Source organism: Gobius niger, assembly GCF_951799975.1.
Source record: "Gobius niger genome assembly, chromosome: 4".
Lineage (NCBI taxonomy): Eukaryota > Metazoa > Chordata > Actinopteri > Gobiiformes > Gobiidae > Gobius > Gobius niger.
In genome coordinates, this window is record NC_136855.1 from 41,011,254 (window position 1) to 41,027,366 (window position 16,113).

At 36.8% G+C, this 16,113-nt stretch overlaps 1 protein-coding gene across 3 annotated transcripts in view; it reads right to left on the minus strand.

Annotated features, from left to right (window-relative positions):
* The window catches only part of myo9aa (myosin IXAa), a 338,748-nt gene that overhangs the window by 104,278 nt on the left and 218,357 nt on the right, over window positions 1-16,113 (minus strand). For all 3 annotated transcript variants that reach the window (XM_079554645.1, XM_079554646.1, XM_079554644.1), the window contains exons 10-11: window positions 11,222-11,338; window positions 11,002-11,136 (exon numbers count right to left, since the gene is read on the minus strand). In XM_079554645.1, coding sequence (XP_079410771.1) covers window positions 11,002-11,136; window positions 11,222-11,338 — 252 coding nt within the window. The remainder of the gene's footprint in view (window positions 1-11,001; window positions 11,137-11,221; window positions 11,339-16,113) is intronic.

Here is a 16,113-nt window from a genome sequence, read left to right on the forward strand (position 1 = left end):
ACATCCCAGCAACTACGTATTGTAGCCGAGGAGTCGTTAAGAATATTTCATTTTAATCTTTAATCCTTATAATATATAACTATGTTTGAGCAAATCTGTTCAATCACACGGCTCTGCTCGCACTGGCCAATCAGATTGCAGAACATGGACTTCCTTTTTTGTCCTATCACCGTCATTATTTGTATTATTTGTATTATTATTTTTAGTAGTAGAATCATGTGATCTGAGCACCCCTGGCTGAGCTCCTGGTGCTTAAAAACACAGATACGGCGATGGTGTTGTGGCACATGAAGCTGTGTGTGGTTTGTTTACAGAAAACTGTAGTAGCTGTTTTGGCGTCAGACATGGGCCAAAAGAAGGTGCGCCAGCCAGACGTTCGCTCGACTGTTCGTATAATCATTTAATCGTCTTGTTATTGGAGTGAAACCTGTGACCCGCAGTACCGACACTGGCCAGGCGGGGTTAAAAAAACGACCTGTGCTTCTCTGTGAGGCGAGAAGCCGAGCCGTGACTTCTGAAAGAGGAAACTTCAGCTGTTGCACACGAGTTAATCATAATCGATCCTTCCTATTTTCCCCCTACATGTTCCAGCCATGTCCTAAATCAGAATCAGACTCGATCAACATCAGTAATGTAGTGCCATCCAGTGGTCAGACGCACAAACTACAGCAGATTAATCTCACTATGATTAACACCACACGAAACTCGCTACAATAGTTACTCTAAAAAAACAAGTCATCAGTAATCTGTGGCAACACTGGTCATAGTTTTAGTCTCATAAGCAACTTTTAATGTAATTTTAGTGTTATTTTATTCGTCAAACAATATTACTTCAAAGAAAAATGATTTTTTAGTCGACAAAATTAACACTGACTGAAATCTGGACTCTCGTTTATGTGACATTGAAGCTTATGTTCCCAGAAATAGGTTAATTGCTTGAAATAAATAAACTTTATTTCGTGGGGAACCATGAGCTCCACACTTGTCCTTGCACTAAAAGCAGTTTGTAATGAACCTAAAAGTCGTCTCTTAACCTCTTACCGCCCGCCTGAACCAAATGCATTCTGACGTCTTTGGCCGTTATATAGGTCTGACCTCATTTGAAAGCTAAGACCCTCAAAACTGATCTTTTTCCTCGCGTTGTTGCTGTGTTGTGTCACTTTTTTATGTGTTTTTTTTTAGTTTAGAGCTTAGAGTTTTTGTAATTTTTTTGTTGAGTTTTGGTCACTTTTAATTTTTTATTTTTGTCACATTTTGGTTGAATTTTTGTTGATTTTTTTTTTTCACTTTTTGTTTGAGTTTTTGTTGAGTTTTTGTCACTTTTTATTTTTTATTTTTGTCACTTTTTGGTTGAGTTTTTGTCACTTTTTATTTTTATTTTTTTCACTTTTTGGTTGAGTTTTCGTTGAGTTTTTGTCACTTTTTATTTTTTATTTTTGTCACTTTTTGGTTGAATTTTTGTCACATTTTTGTTGAATTTTTGTTGATTTTTTTTTTCACTTTTTCTTGAATTTTTGTCACTTTTTATTTTTATTTTTGTCACTTTTTGGTTGAGATTTTTTTCACTTTTTGGTTGAGTTTTTGTTGAGTTTTTGTCACTTTTTATTTTTTATTTTTGTCACTTTTTGGTTGAGTTTTCGTTGAGTTTTTGTCACTTTTTATTTTTTATTTTTGTCACTTTTTGGTTGAATTTTTGTCACATTTTTGTTGAATTTTTGTTGATTTTTTTTTCACTTTTTCTTGAATTTTTGTCACTTTTTATTTTTATTTTTGTCACTTTTTGGTTGAGATTTTTTTCACTTTTTGGTTGAGTTTTTGTTGAGTTTTTGTCACTTTTTATTTTTTATTTTTGTCACTTTTTGGTTGAGTTTTTGTCACTTTTTATTTTTATTTTTGTCACATTTTTGTCGATTTTTTGTTGAATTTTTTCACATTTTGGTTGAGTTTTTGTTGAGTTTTTGACACTTTTAATTTTTATTTTTGTCACTTTTTCGTTGCGTTCACATCCTTGTTTTCTTCTCATTTTTGTAGCTGTTTTGATGCTTTTTTCCCCAAGAAGCTTTTTGATTAGAGTAAAGCCAACCTTGACAAAGATGTGCTCCGTTCAGGTGGGAGTTAAGAGCTTAAACCTCCCCCGCTCATTGCCCTCTGCAGTTTTGCGTCTGTATCTGCTCACACATTCATCGCAGCAGTTCCTCCGCCGCCTCTTGCGCCGCTGCCAGGCCGCCGGTGGCTTCATAACGTCAGCACAATCGAGAGACTTAAAAGCGTTACATGTCGTTCTCCTCATGTCCTGGGAAAGAGATTTAACCGATACACCCCTAATCCCAAAAGGCTTTAAGCAAAAAAACTCATCTCGGAAGTTTGTTTTGAGATTAATCCAGGATATAAAACCCTAAAACCTTCACAAAATGTCCGCCCAGAGTCTCGAACTGAAGGAACCTGGAGAACATCTGACTGAAACCCGCCTGACTCGGCTTGTGTTTTGGAAATGCTTTTTGGCTCTGGCTCGGCCCCAGATCTCCTCGGGGATAATTACACCGCTGCGGGGGTTGAACACATCTGTATTTTCTTCCTTTCAGAAACATCAGCACATGTCACATTTTTGTTAAAAAAAAAAAAAGTTATTTTTTATCACATTTTTTCATTTTTTTCGTAAATTTTTTATCACATTTTTGTAAATTTTTTATCACATTTTTGTCACATTTTTTGTCACATTTTTTTCATTTTTTCTTCCATTTTTTATCACATTTTTGTCATTTTTTGTCACATTTTTTGTCACATTTTTTTATCACATTTTTGTCACATTTTTTGCCATTTTTTGTCAATTTTTTGTCAATTTTTTGCCAATTTTTTGTCAATTTTTTGTCAATTTTTTGTCAATTTTTTGTCAATTTTTTGTCAATTTTTTGTCAATTTTTTGTCAATTTTTTGTAATTGTTTGTCACATTTTTTTTTTCATTTTTTCTTCAATTTTTTATCACATTTTTGTCATTTTTTGTAATTTTTTGTCACATTTTTTGACATTTTTTTTATCACATTTTTTGTCATTTGTTGTCTAATTTTTGTCTATTTTTTTGTCTATTTTTTGTCTATTTTTTGTCTATTTTTTGTCTATTTTTTGTCTATTTTTTGTTTGTTTTTTTGTCTATTTTTTGTCATTTTTTGTCAATTTTTTGTCATTTTTTTGTCAATTTTTTGTCAATTTTTTGTCATTTTTTTGGTCACATTTTGTCAATTTTTTGTCAAATGCGGGAGTTGAACACATCTGTATTTTCTTCCTTTCAGAAACATCAGCACGAGCCCACGCCGCGACACTCCCCCTCGGCCTTTGAAGACGCGCCTGCAAAAGCACAACACCTGCTCCGGGTAAAATCATTTGAAGGATCTGGGGGGAAGTGAAACCGGTTTGGATAAAGCGACATAATGACAGGGCGGTGGTTTGTGGAGGTGTCGATTTCCAGCGTAGGGATCGTGCGACGGTTGTTGTGCAAAACGACTCTTTCTGTGAGTTCTGTTCATCTCTGTGGTCACATGACGTTATAACAGGGGTTCTCAACATGGGGGTCAGGACCGCAAGACAAATTTGGGGGGGTCGCCAGAGCATATAGATAAAGTATGTATTTTAATATTATTATTATGGTGTCGTAGCGTACGTGCTATTTTACCAGGGGGCCGTTATTTGTTCTAAATTTAATTCATTTCTGTTTCAGCCATTGTTTTTTCTTTGTTTTTTAAGAGTTGTATAGTTTAACCTCTTAACTCCCGCCTGAACCGAGAGGATCTTTTTCCTCACGTCATCACATTTTTTTTCCATCATGTTTTTGTTGGGTGTTCAACTCATTTTTGTCACATCTTTGTCTTTTTTTTTTTTTTTTTGGCAAATTTTAATCACATAAAAAAAAAAAAAAAAGTCACATTTTTGTCTTTTTTTTGTGTGTCAAATTTTAATCACATTTAAAAAATTTAAAAAATAAAAAATAAAAAAAAGTCACATTTTTGTAAAAAAAAGAAAAATGTAATTTTTTGTCAAAATTTTTTTATCACATTTTTGTCATTTTTTGTCACATTTTTGCAATTTTTTATCACATTTTTGTCACATTTTTTCTTTTTTTCTTCAATTTTTGTCAATTTTTTGTCAATTTTTTGTCACATTTTTGTCATTTTTTTTATTTATTTTTTATTTTTTTCTTCAATTTTTGTCAATTTTTTGTCACATTTTTGTCACATTTTTGTCAATTTTTCGTCAATTTTTTCTCAACGTTTTCTCACTTTTTTGTCACATTTCCATCATTGTTTTCGTCTCAGTTTTGTTGCTATTTTCTCCCCTTTTTTCCAGAAGCTTTTGGATTGGGGTAAAGCCGAACTGGAGAAAATGTGCTCGGTTCAGGCGGGAGTTAAGGGGTTGATGTCCCTGTTTTTCCCATGGTCTGACCCGGGTGGGGGTCATGATCCTAATTAACTGTTATAATGGGGGTCGCGGCTCTAAAAGGTTGAGAACCACTGCGTTATAAGACGGTTTATTGACTGACTTTTTCACAGCAGATCGGTTGGAAGTTCTATCAGAATTGAACAGATGCCATTTTTCATTCAATATTATTTTCCTTTTTATGTCTCTGTCCATCACAGACAGAGCAGCTCAGGTCCTAAAGCTCCTCAGTGCTTGTGATTTACTCATGTATGTATTTGTATTTAACAATAGTATTGAGATGTTACTCATTACTGCAGATAAATGCTCTCTTTTCTCCTTTACTTCAGCTCCGTGTGGATTTTCTCCTGTGTTTATAGAAACTTATCCAGGAGCTTCAGCATTTTGGCTCAATATAAACATGCTGTATCTCTTTATTCTGGATTTTCTGAGGATTTTTTAGTCGCTGGGTTAGTTTTTCAGGCATAAAACGGTGTAAGAATCACCAGAACTGTTAGCCACGAGCTAGCGGCTAGTTAGCAACATTAGCCTGTATGCTGTAAACACTGCAGACTCCACGCTGCAGCGCTAACAACATTTAGCTCTGGTTAAATCCAGCACAGACCAAAGCGGAACCCCCTGGTGGATAGCTTGCGAACTGCAGGCAATATTAACAAATAGGAAATATGCACAGAGTGGGGTAAATTTTGTCCCTCAGCGCCCCCTAACTAAAATATCTTCCCACGGCTCTGGCTCAGACTCTGGTTTAGGGAGTGTCGTCTGTAATAAAGTCAGCTCTATGTGGAATATTGGATTTACACTAAACTATTCTACAGTTTGTTGCCATTTTCTCTCCTCAGTGGAGCTGCGTCCTGTAGGATCGAGACCTCATTAATGAGTACGAGTATGAGGACAAGTATATGGTGGAGCGTCTGTTCTTTGTCTCCATAAAAGCGCGAGGCTCGTCTGAATGTTGTGCCTACACCTTTGTATCCCTGTAGAACCTTCTGACTGGAACGAGCAAAGGTTCGCTGAGAGGAGAAAGCCTCAAGAACATCTGTCCAACTGTTCAATCTGGGGGCGGATCAATCATCCTTTGGGGTTGTTTCGCACAGGGAACGAAGAATGTATTAAATGAATTACTAATAAACGCTGAAGGGAAAAGCTGAATTCAAAATGGCCGAAACAAATGGGCTGTGACTGAAAAAAGCGAGTGTAGCGAGTGCGCATGCTTGGCCCGTTCTTCCACTTTTCCGCTCCGGCGTCTCGTAGGAGGAAAAACACCATATTTGGGTGAAAGCGTCATCACATCGCATTTTTTGTCAAATTTTTGTCATTTTTTGTCCATTTTTTTTGTAATTTTTTTGTCAAATTTTTGTCATTTTTTGTCGCATTTTTGTCACTTTTTTGTCGCATTTTTTGTCGCATTTTTGTATTTTTTTGTCATTTTTTTGTCAAATTTTTGTCACTTTTTTGTCAAATTTTTGTCCATTTTTTGTAAATTTTTTGTCAATTTTTTTGTAATTTTTTTGTCAAATTTTTGTCATTTTTTTGTAAATTTTTTGTCGCATTTTTTGTAATTTTTCTGTAATTTTTTGTCACTTTTTTGTCGCATTTTTTGTCATTTTTTGTCATTTTTTGTCAATTTTTTGTCATTTTTTGTCAATTTTTTGTCATTTTTTTGTCGAATTTTTGTCATTTTTTTGTCATTTTTTTGTCATTTTTTGTCATTTTTTCGTCTTTTTTTTGTCATTTTTTGGTCATTTTTCCGTCATTTTTGGGTCGTTTTTTTGTCATTTTTTTTAATCAATTTTTGGTCATTTTCTCGTCATTTTGTTGTCATTTTTTCGACAATTTTTTCGTCATTTTTTCGTCATTTTTTCATCCAATTTTTGTCACATTTTGTCATTTTTTTGTCATGGAAAAACACCATATTTGGGTGAAAGCGTCATCACGGGGCCCCTTAGCAGGACACGTGGATGTCAAATCTGTCAATATTTATGAATGAAAACCCGCGGGAAAGACGGCCTTTCTACTTCCGGGTCGCCCCCACCTCGCAGACAAAACATCATCAAATAAACATCATCATTTTTATATCTGACATGAAAACTAAGATGTAAAGGGAGGAAAACAGATACAAATCTCCACTTCCACCACTGCGGGAAACATCAATACTTTCACCTGCCGGGTCTCGCCTTAATGCAGGCTAGCTGATACCATAGACATGCACTAGCCTTGCATTAGCCTAGCGCCACGAAACTCTTCAAGTATAAGAACTGCTTGAATTACAAAAAAAATATCTCCAGAAATCAGCAACTCTGTATAGTCCCTTTAATGCATGACTTGTTCTCAAAGCCAGTGCAGCGACTTCCAGTTCCTCTGATTTCCTGGTTCGTGTTTCTCTGTAACTCGCCCGAATCCACACACGGACGTCCCGAGTGCTTTTCGCCAGAACCACCTTTTCCGAGTGATTTATTAACGCGCGTCCTCTGGGCCCTTAACTTTTATTAATCGTGTCTGTATTTGGCGTTGGGCAAACAGTGGGAGTCGATGACGGGAACGTGATCGGCCACAGCGGCGCTGACTCGGCGCCTTTCACAGCTGCCGGAGGCTTTGAACGAGCGAAGAGAACGACTTTCGAGGTCGGAGGGAGAAGTCGTCGTCCACACATGCTTCCAACAGACGCCGACCGTCCCGGGACGAGCCGGGGTCGTGCCGTATTGTCTTTCAACGTTCAGAAAGTGGACTTGGCGAGGCCTGAAATGGTTCATGGCTTTTGTTTTTAGCTTTTTTCTCTAACTTGGCTGTTAATGCTGTTTAAGTGGCGCTAGCCCGCAGTTAGCTTTGCCCGTTAGCCTGTTAGCTTCTTCTTTGTGATTCCATTAGTGTGTATTGGCAGCGAAGTTGCAATTGTGGTTTTCTGGCCAGAGACACCAGGGGAGATGAAAGACCCTCCAATCATCACATTAACACTTGTTTTACCCCCAGAGGGACGACGGGAAGGATTTATTAAGGTAAACAAGTTACTTAGTGCTGCTTTAAAGCGAGACACTTTAGGTGAAAGTATTGATGTTTCCCGCAGTGGTGGAAGTGGAGATTTGTCTCTGTTTTCCTCCCTTTACATCTTAGTTTTCATGTCAGATATAAAAATGATGATGTTTATTTGATGATGTTTTGTCTGCGAGGTGGGGGCGACCCGGAAGTAGAAAGGCCGTCTTTCCCGCGGGTTTTCATTCATAAATATTGACAGATTTGACATCCACGTGTCCTGCTAAGGGGCCCCGTGATGACGCTTTCACCCAAATATGGTGTTTTTCCTCCTACGAGACGCCGGAGCGGAAAAGTGGAAGAACGGGCCGAGCATGCGCACTCGCTACAAAACTTCAGGGCTGGTTTTCTCTGAATGAGAGAAGCCGCACTCGGGCAGAGCCTGAGCCCTTATAGAAGCTCCCACAGACTCCACACTTTTAGAAGGTTTTTTCAGAGGGATTTTTTAATATCTAATTCCTGGCCTGATTTATTCAGCTTTGAAACCAAACAAAATAAAAAACAAACAAAATATCCAAAATCCCCTCTGAAAAAATCTTAGTTACTAATATGTTGGGAGTAAATTAAAATATAGGCAATTGTGGCCATTTTAATGCCCAATATGCCTTATTTTTATGTGAAAACTTAAAATGACAGAAAAAATGCAACACATTTTCTTCTCATATTTATATCTGTGATGTTCAGCAAAAGTTTCAAATTGACATCTCTACATTTATTTGTTTCCCCTATTCACCTGCAGTGTCTCGCCTTAAAAACAGTGTGACCCGCTCCACAGAGCACCTGAGGCAAATCACTTATAACACCAGACTCACCATAGAAATGTCTGTGTCGATAACTGACCTGCATCACATGAATGATCGCATTTTGAGGGACTATATTCCTCTCCTTCTCCGCTTTAATAAGCTCAAGTGATTCATTGAATGCACAAAAGCACAACATTTGCATCACTGACCCCTCGGTTTCCTCTGGGCCGGTCAGGAATGTGAGACAAACCCTGAGGTCGTCCTTAAATAACTCCGACAGCAGTAGCAGAGTGACTCACGGGTTTTACAGAATCACTCCTCGCAGCTGCGTCGGGGAGTGAGCGGCTTCGGTGGAAACACAAAGCACTCTCTGTTGACCGAGCCTTCACAATCGTTTCAAAGCTTCTCACACAAGAGGAGAGCGTGTTTCCACAGGGAGGAGGTTTGGTCTGCAGCGTGAGGAGCGTGAGGAGCGTGAGGAGTGTGTGCAGAGGGATCGGAGTCTCGCGCTGCTTCACCGGAGGTACATTTACCGACGTCAGTCAGATTCAGAGCCGTGACCGAGGCGGAGAAAGGTCACGGCGGGAACACGACACCTGCTTTCACCACGGCCGGACGACTGTCTGCCTTCAGATGCAGGAGACAGAATGTGCTTAAACACTGAGCCCCAACCTCTACTGAGCACATGTGTTTGCTGCTTTTTTATCACATTTTTGTTGTGTGTTTGTAAAATATTTGTTGTTTTTTTTTATACATTTTTGTTGCTTTTTTATCACATTTTTGTAGATTCTTTGTAATTTTTTTGTTGATTTTTTGATAGATTTTTATCACATTTTTGTTGATATTTTGTACATTTTATGTTGCTTTTTTGACACATTTTTGTTTCATTTTTGTTGATTTTTTGTAGAATATTTGTTTTTTTAATACATTTTTGTTGCTTTTTTTTATCACATTTTTGTAGATTTTTGTCAGAAAAAAATTGCTTTTGTGACACATTTTGGTAAAATTTGTGTTGTTTTTTTTTGTAAAATTTTTGCTTCATTTTTTGTTTCATTTTTGTTGATTTTTTGATACATTTGTTGTATTTTTTTTATCATATTTTTGTAAATTTTTGGTTGATTTTTTTGACACATTTTTTTGCTCTTTTGACACATTTTTATCACATTTTTGTTTCATTTTTGTAAAATATTTGTTGCTTTTTTGATCATATTTTTGTACATTTTTTGTTGCTTTTTGACACATTTTTGTCACATTTTTGTTGCTTTTTGTAAAATATTTGTTGTTTTTTTGATACATTTTTGTTGTGTTTTGTTAATTTTATGTTGATTTTTTGATAGATTTTTATCACATTTTTGTTGATATTTTGTAGAATATTTGTTTTTTTTAATACATTTTTGTTGCTTTTTTATCACATTTTTGTAGATTTTATGTTGCTTTTTTGACACATTATTGTTAAATTTTTGTTTCATTTTATGTTTCATTTTTGTTGATTTTTTGATACATTTGTTGTCTTTTTTTAATCATATTTTTGTAAATTTTTTGTTGATTTTTTGACACATTTTTGTTGATTTTTTGATAGATTTTTATCACATTTTTGTTGATATTTTGTACATTTTACGTTGCTTTTTTGACACATTTTTGTACAATTTTTTTTTTCATTTTTTGTTTCATTTTTGTAGATTTTTTGTAAAATATTCGTTGCTTTTTTGATACATTTTTGTTGCTTTTTTATCACATTTTTGTAGATTTTTGTCAGAAAAAAATTGCTTTTGTGACACATTTTGGTAAAATTTGTGTTGTTTTTTTTTGTAAAATTTTTGCTTCATTTTTTGTTTCATTTTTGTTGATTTTTTGATACATTTGTTGTATTTTTTTTATATTTTTGTAAATTTTTGGTTGATTTTTTTGACACATTTTTTTGCTCTTTTGACACATTTTTATCACATTTTTGTTTCATTTTTGTTTCATTTTTGTTTCATTTTTGTTTCATTTTTGTTTCATTTTTGTTTCATTTTTGTTTCATTTTTGTAAAATATTTGTTGTTTTTTTGATACATTTTTGTTGTGTTTTGTTAATTTTATGTTGATTTTTTGATAGATTTTTATCACATTTTTGTTGATATTTTGTACATTTGACGTTCATTTTTGTTGATTTTTTGTAGAATATTTGTTTTTTTTTAATACATTTTGTTGCTTTTTTATCACATTTTTGTAGATTTTATGTTGCTTTTTTGACACATTTTTGTTAAATTTTTGTTTCATTTTTTGTTTCATTTTTGTTGATTTTTTGATACATTTGTTGTCTTTTTTTTATCATATTTTTGTGAATTTTTTGTTGATTTTTTATCACATTTTTGTTGATATTTTGTACATTTTACGTTGCTTTTTTGACACATTTTTGTATAATTTTTTTTTTCATTTTTTGTTTCATTTTTGTTTCATTTTTGTAGATTTTTTGTAAAATATTCGTTGCTTTTTTGTTTCATTTTTGTTGATTTTTTGATACATTTTTGTAAAACATTCGTTGCTTTTTTGATACATTTTTGTTGTGTTTTTATACATTTTTTGTTGCTTTTTGACACATTTTTTGTCACATTTTTGCTTTTTTATCCCAAAAACATTAGTGATGTGACGTTCATGTCCCGGCGGCTCTTTAAGCTGAACGGTTCGAACCAGATCTCAGTTGTGAAAAGAGCCGGACCTTTTTTTCAGTCACTTTTAACCCAGAACTCCCTGAAACGAACACAAAGAATCAGCCCAACAGCCGAGCAGGCCGGGGAGTCCCTGATCTGCGAGGTCTTACCTGCTCCAGCTTGAAGATGTGCTGGTTGAAGTAATGCTGCAGCCGCTCGTTGGCATAGTTGATGCAGAACTGCTCAAAGCTGTTGTTCTCGTAGTCCTCGAAACCGAAGATGTCCAGAACTCCGATGGACAGGATCTGAGCCACGGGACAGACACAAATGACTCAATACAATGACGTCATGTTCAGGAGACGAACAGAACCGTGGACCTGCTGGTGGTACCTTGGTGGTCTCCTCCAGGTCCTTGATGTTGAGCAGAGCGTGGTTGATCCTGAAGACGATCCAGTCGAACAGGGCCGAGTACAGAGACTTGGCCATGGAGTCCCTCACGGTGCCAGCCTGAAAACACACAAGGACAGCGTCAAATCACACAAATATACTTGACCTGTTTTGGAGCTATAGAGGAGAGAGGGAGAGGCTAAATGCTAACGCCGTCTGCGCTGTGTTTACGTGACTGAAGATCAGACAGGTCCTAAAGAACTCGTCACAGCTCAGGTAAGAACATATCTCAGTGTGGAAAAACGCTGGCCTGTTCCTTTAAAGGTACTTTTTTCTACACCATTCCCTACATATTTTGCCCATTTTCTTTCCTTTTTTTTCAATTTTCCCTTTTTTTTTCTTCCAAATTTCCATTTTTTTTATAAAAAAAATTCAAAACAAAATTCTATATATTTTGTCCATTTTTTTTCCTTTTTTTTAATCTTTCCCTTTAAATTTTCCCTTTTTTCCAAAATTAAATTTATTTTTTTTCCAATTTTTTTTCTATATATTTTGTCTATTTTTTTCATATTTTTTTTTCTATTTATCCCTTTAAATGTTCCCTTTTTTCCCAAATTACCCTATATTTTTATACATTTTCCTACAATTTTTGCCTTGTGCTATTTCTTTTTTCCCTAATTTTTTCATTTTTCCAAATTTCCCAATGTCTTTTTTCATTTTTATTTTTTTTTCAATTTTTTCCCAAGATTACTGCGCGGATTTCGAACTACTCTTGGTATTATTACGCCTTACAATATAGTCCCCCCTTTTATCCGCTTAGAAAATCCACATTGTTTAATTGTGTGTAATTGTACTTTGTAGTGGAACACTTCACGTAACCATATTTAAATAGGGGAAACGTGGAAGAGCTTGGTAGCTTCTATCTCGACCTGTTTTGGAGCTATAGAGGAGAGAGGGAGAGGCTAAATGCTAACGCCGTCTGCGCTGTGTTTACGTGACTGAAGATCAGACAGGTCCTAAAGAACTCGTCACAGCTCAGGTAAGAACATGTCTCAGTGTGGAAAAACGCTGGCCTGTTCCTTTAACACGTCTCTGATTGGATGATGAATGTCCACCGTTTACCAACTATCCTTGGAAAAATATTTTTGCGGCCAGGACAGAGCGGTGAGTCAAACAAAACGTGTGTTAGCCATTTAAGCTGTATGAGCGGAGAGAGGGGGCGGAGTTAACTGAATCGAAGCGTTGTGTCTTCCGGGTTTGAAAAAGACCTCCAGGAAACACTTATATTTATCACAAAAAATAGTGCTCCATAGTGGTAGTGGTAAAATATATCATATAAATGCAGGGGCTGGACTGGGACTGAAACACAGCCCTGGACTCGGACCAGCCGGGCCCAAATTAGCGTAAATGCGACACTTCCACAAATACATGTTTAAACTCTTATCCCCCACCTTAACCGAGAGCATTCTGTCCTCTTTTGGCTGTGGAACACCTCATTTGAAAGCTAAGACCCACAAAACTGACCTTTTTACTCACGCTGTTGCCGTGTTGTGTCGCCTTTTGTATATATTTTTTCTTTTTTGTCACATTTTTGTCATTTTTTTGTTGAGATTTATCACATTTTTGTTGAATTTTTGTTGAATTTTTGTCGAATTTTTTTCCACATTTTTGTTGAATTTTAAATGATTTTTTCTATCACTTTTTGTTGTGTTCTTTGTCCGTGTTTTTCCTCATGTTTTCATCCTCTTTTTCTCGCTGTGACAAAGTGGGTTTGTCCCGTTGTGTGTGTTTGTTATTTTTGCTTCGTTTGTTTCGTTTGCGATATCCACCAGCCAACCATAACCTCAGATTCATGTTTAAGTTAATAATTATCCATATACAACTTTGTTTATTCATTTACTCAAACATTTACCTGTACCACCTGGTGAGAAAGGAAGGGGCGTGGTCTTTGTCGGCCATTTTAAAAACCTCAGGCTGAACCATGTGGAAGGGGAGAAACTAGGAATGGTACCGACCGGTGGGAGGTCCTTTCCCATTAGGGCAGGTATAAAAGCTGACTGCTGTAGTCACTAGGGGGCCATTTTGTATCTGTGTGTCAGAAGTCTCAGGCTCAATCCGAAACCATCAAATTGTCGCCTCTAAGCACTAACACTAGCATCTAACTCCTTAACCTTTCATGGGTCAACTCTTAGACCTCTATGCAGTTCGGGAACTAGAGCTTCAGCAGCATTTGAACAATCCGTCCGTCCTTAAACAGGGGAAAGGGAAGTGACATCACCAACAGCTGCTTTTCTTCTTCTTTAAAGTTATTGGTGGAGTGCAAACAAACAAAAGTGCATGTCGCCCCCTAGTGTCCAACAACAACATAGTGTCCAAACAAAGACATTTAAGGAGAAAAATAAATCCAAATGATCCAAACGTTTCCCTTTAGTCTTATTTTATTTCAGCAGCTGTTTCTTAAAGCGACAGCAGCAAATGATCCATGTGGCTTAAGTTTCTATGAAAACAAAAGCATTTAATCTGTTCACTGAGTTTCCTCTTTAACACTGACATGTGACTGAGCTGTGGGGACGACAACATGGATTTATCACTTTTATAAAGTTTGGCTTGTGCAGAATCACTCGAGGGTGGGGGCGAGGGGGGTGGGGGGATTTGGCGCAGTGGCTTGTGGGATGGCACATAGCTCCTAATCACTGGTTAGTTAGCATCAGAGGTCCCTATGCTAAAGTGGCTATGATAGTTAGCATCAGAGGTCCCTATGCTAAAGCGGCTATGATAGTTAGCATCAAGGCTCCTTTTCCTAACTCCTTCCTAACTGACTTACCAATTCGGAGGCAACTTGCCATGGCGGACGCTGACGCACATCCGGTTTGGCGTAAGAGCTCTTAGCAATCTGCCCGTTTCGGGAGCAGCCCAGGTATAAAAGCTGACTGCTGTAGTCACTAGGGGGCCATTTTGTATCTGTGTGTCAGAAGTTCTGTTTGCGTGAGCAATAAATGTCTGGTGAGAACTCTGCCTGTCCATTTCAACCCCTCGTGGGCGGCTTCCTCACACTCGCTATTTTGATGCTTTTCTTTTTAGCTTTTAGATTTGTGTAAAGCTCGGTTGAGGCGGGACCGGTGGCCCTTCTGTGCTCTTCCAGACATGGACATATGGCCTGTTACGGATGGGGATTTTCAGCCCTCGGTGCACTCCCGTTATTTCTGTTTATAATCTCTGTTTTGTTTAATATGCGAAACCGCTTGGCGAGGCCCGCCGTATGATTGGTCCGCACCTGTTCCGCCGGCTCGCCACGGATTGGACAACCGACACCACGGCGGACCAATCCACGGATCAGGCTCGCCAATCAGAAGCAGCACCTGGAAGGCCACTCCCCAATAAAGCAATGGACTTTCGCCTTGTTCGAGGCGGCTGGGGGTTGAGAAACCCAGTTCGCCCAAGCGTCATTCTGCTCGGTCACTATGGCTAGCTGACATTTATTAGTGACATGTTTGTTTTTGTTCAGACGCTTCGTTAGTATTAGTTCCTTAAGTTGTGTTGTTTGTGTTGGGAACTAATTGGCTTGTTGCACGGTGTGGCTACGCTAGTTCCTCTGACCTGAAGGTGTGAGCGCCTGGACTTCCTGTCTGTTTTCTTTTCCTGGAATAATAATCATATTTTCTAAAGATGATGTCGTGGGCGGTGAGTTCCCGGTAGACGATCATTTATTGTGTTCAAATCATGTTCAGATCAGAGACGCCTGTGATCATGAAGGATTGATAGTTTGTCTTGAAGCTAAAGGCTAATGTGCTATGAAAAATATATCTAAAAAGGCACTATTTCAAGTTGTGTAAAGCATTAACCCCTTAACTCCCACCTGAACCGAGCACGTTTTCTACACGAAAACAATGATGGAAAAGTGGCAAAAATGTCACAAGAAATTGACAGAAAGTTGACGAAAAATGACAAAAATGTGATAAAAATTTGACAAAAAAGGGACGAAAAATTGATGAAAAAGTGGCAAAAATGTCACAAGAAATTGACAAAAAATTGATGAAAAATGACAAAAATGTGACCAAAAAATGACCCAAAAATACATAAATGTGATAAAAAATTGATGGAAAAAAAAAAGACAAAAATGTGATAAAAAATTGAAAAAAAAGGGACGAAAAATTGATGAAAAAGTGGCAAAAATGTCACAAGAAATTGACAAAAAATTGATGAAAAATGACAAAAATGTGACCAAAAAATGACCAAAAAATACATAAATGTGATAAAAAATTGATGGAAAAAAAAAGACAAAAATGTGATAAAAAATTGAAAAAAAAAGGGACGAAAAATTGATGAAAAAGTGGCAAAAATGTGATAAAAAATTGACAAAAAAATGAAAAAAATGATGGGGAAAAAATGTGATGACGTGAGGAAAAAGATCCTCTCGGTTCAGGCGGGAGTTAAGAGGTTAAATTAGCCTTTAGCTTCAAGACAAACTCCCTGATCCTCACAAACATAAAAGTCTCCTCTATGGAAATATTTCTACCAGGAACTCACTGGTCTGAGCTCATCTTAATGGAAATGAACACGAACAGGAAGTACTGGCGCCCACAGCTTCAGCTCAGAGGAACTAGCGTAGCCACATTGTGCAACAAGCCGATTTGCATATTCGTTGGAATCTTTGTTTGGTACATTTTCTAAGTAGTTTTTGTTTTGTTCGTTTTCATCTTTTGGTTTTCGTTTGAGCTATTTTTGTTTTACCCGTTGGGTCTCCTTTTGTTCCCCTTTTCCTTTATTTCTGTAAGAATAAAAGGCGCAGTTTTAGTTTTAATTCTATTGTGTTCCGTCCTTTTGTTCCCCTAGACCAAAGAGGTCGTTTTACGAACAGGCCAGTCCGTCCCTGTATAAATGTCTATAGTATCCTC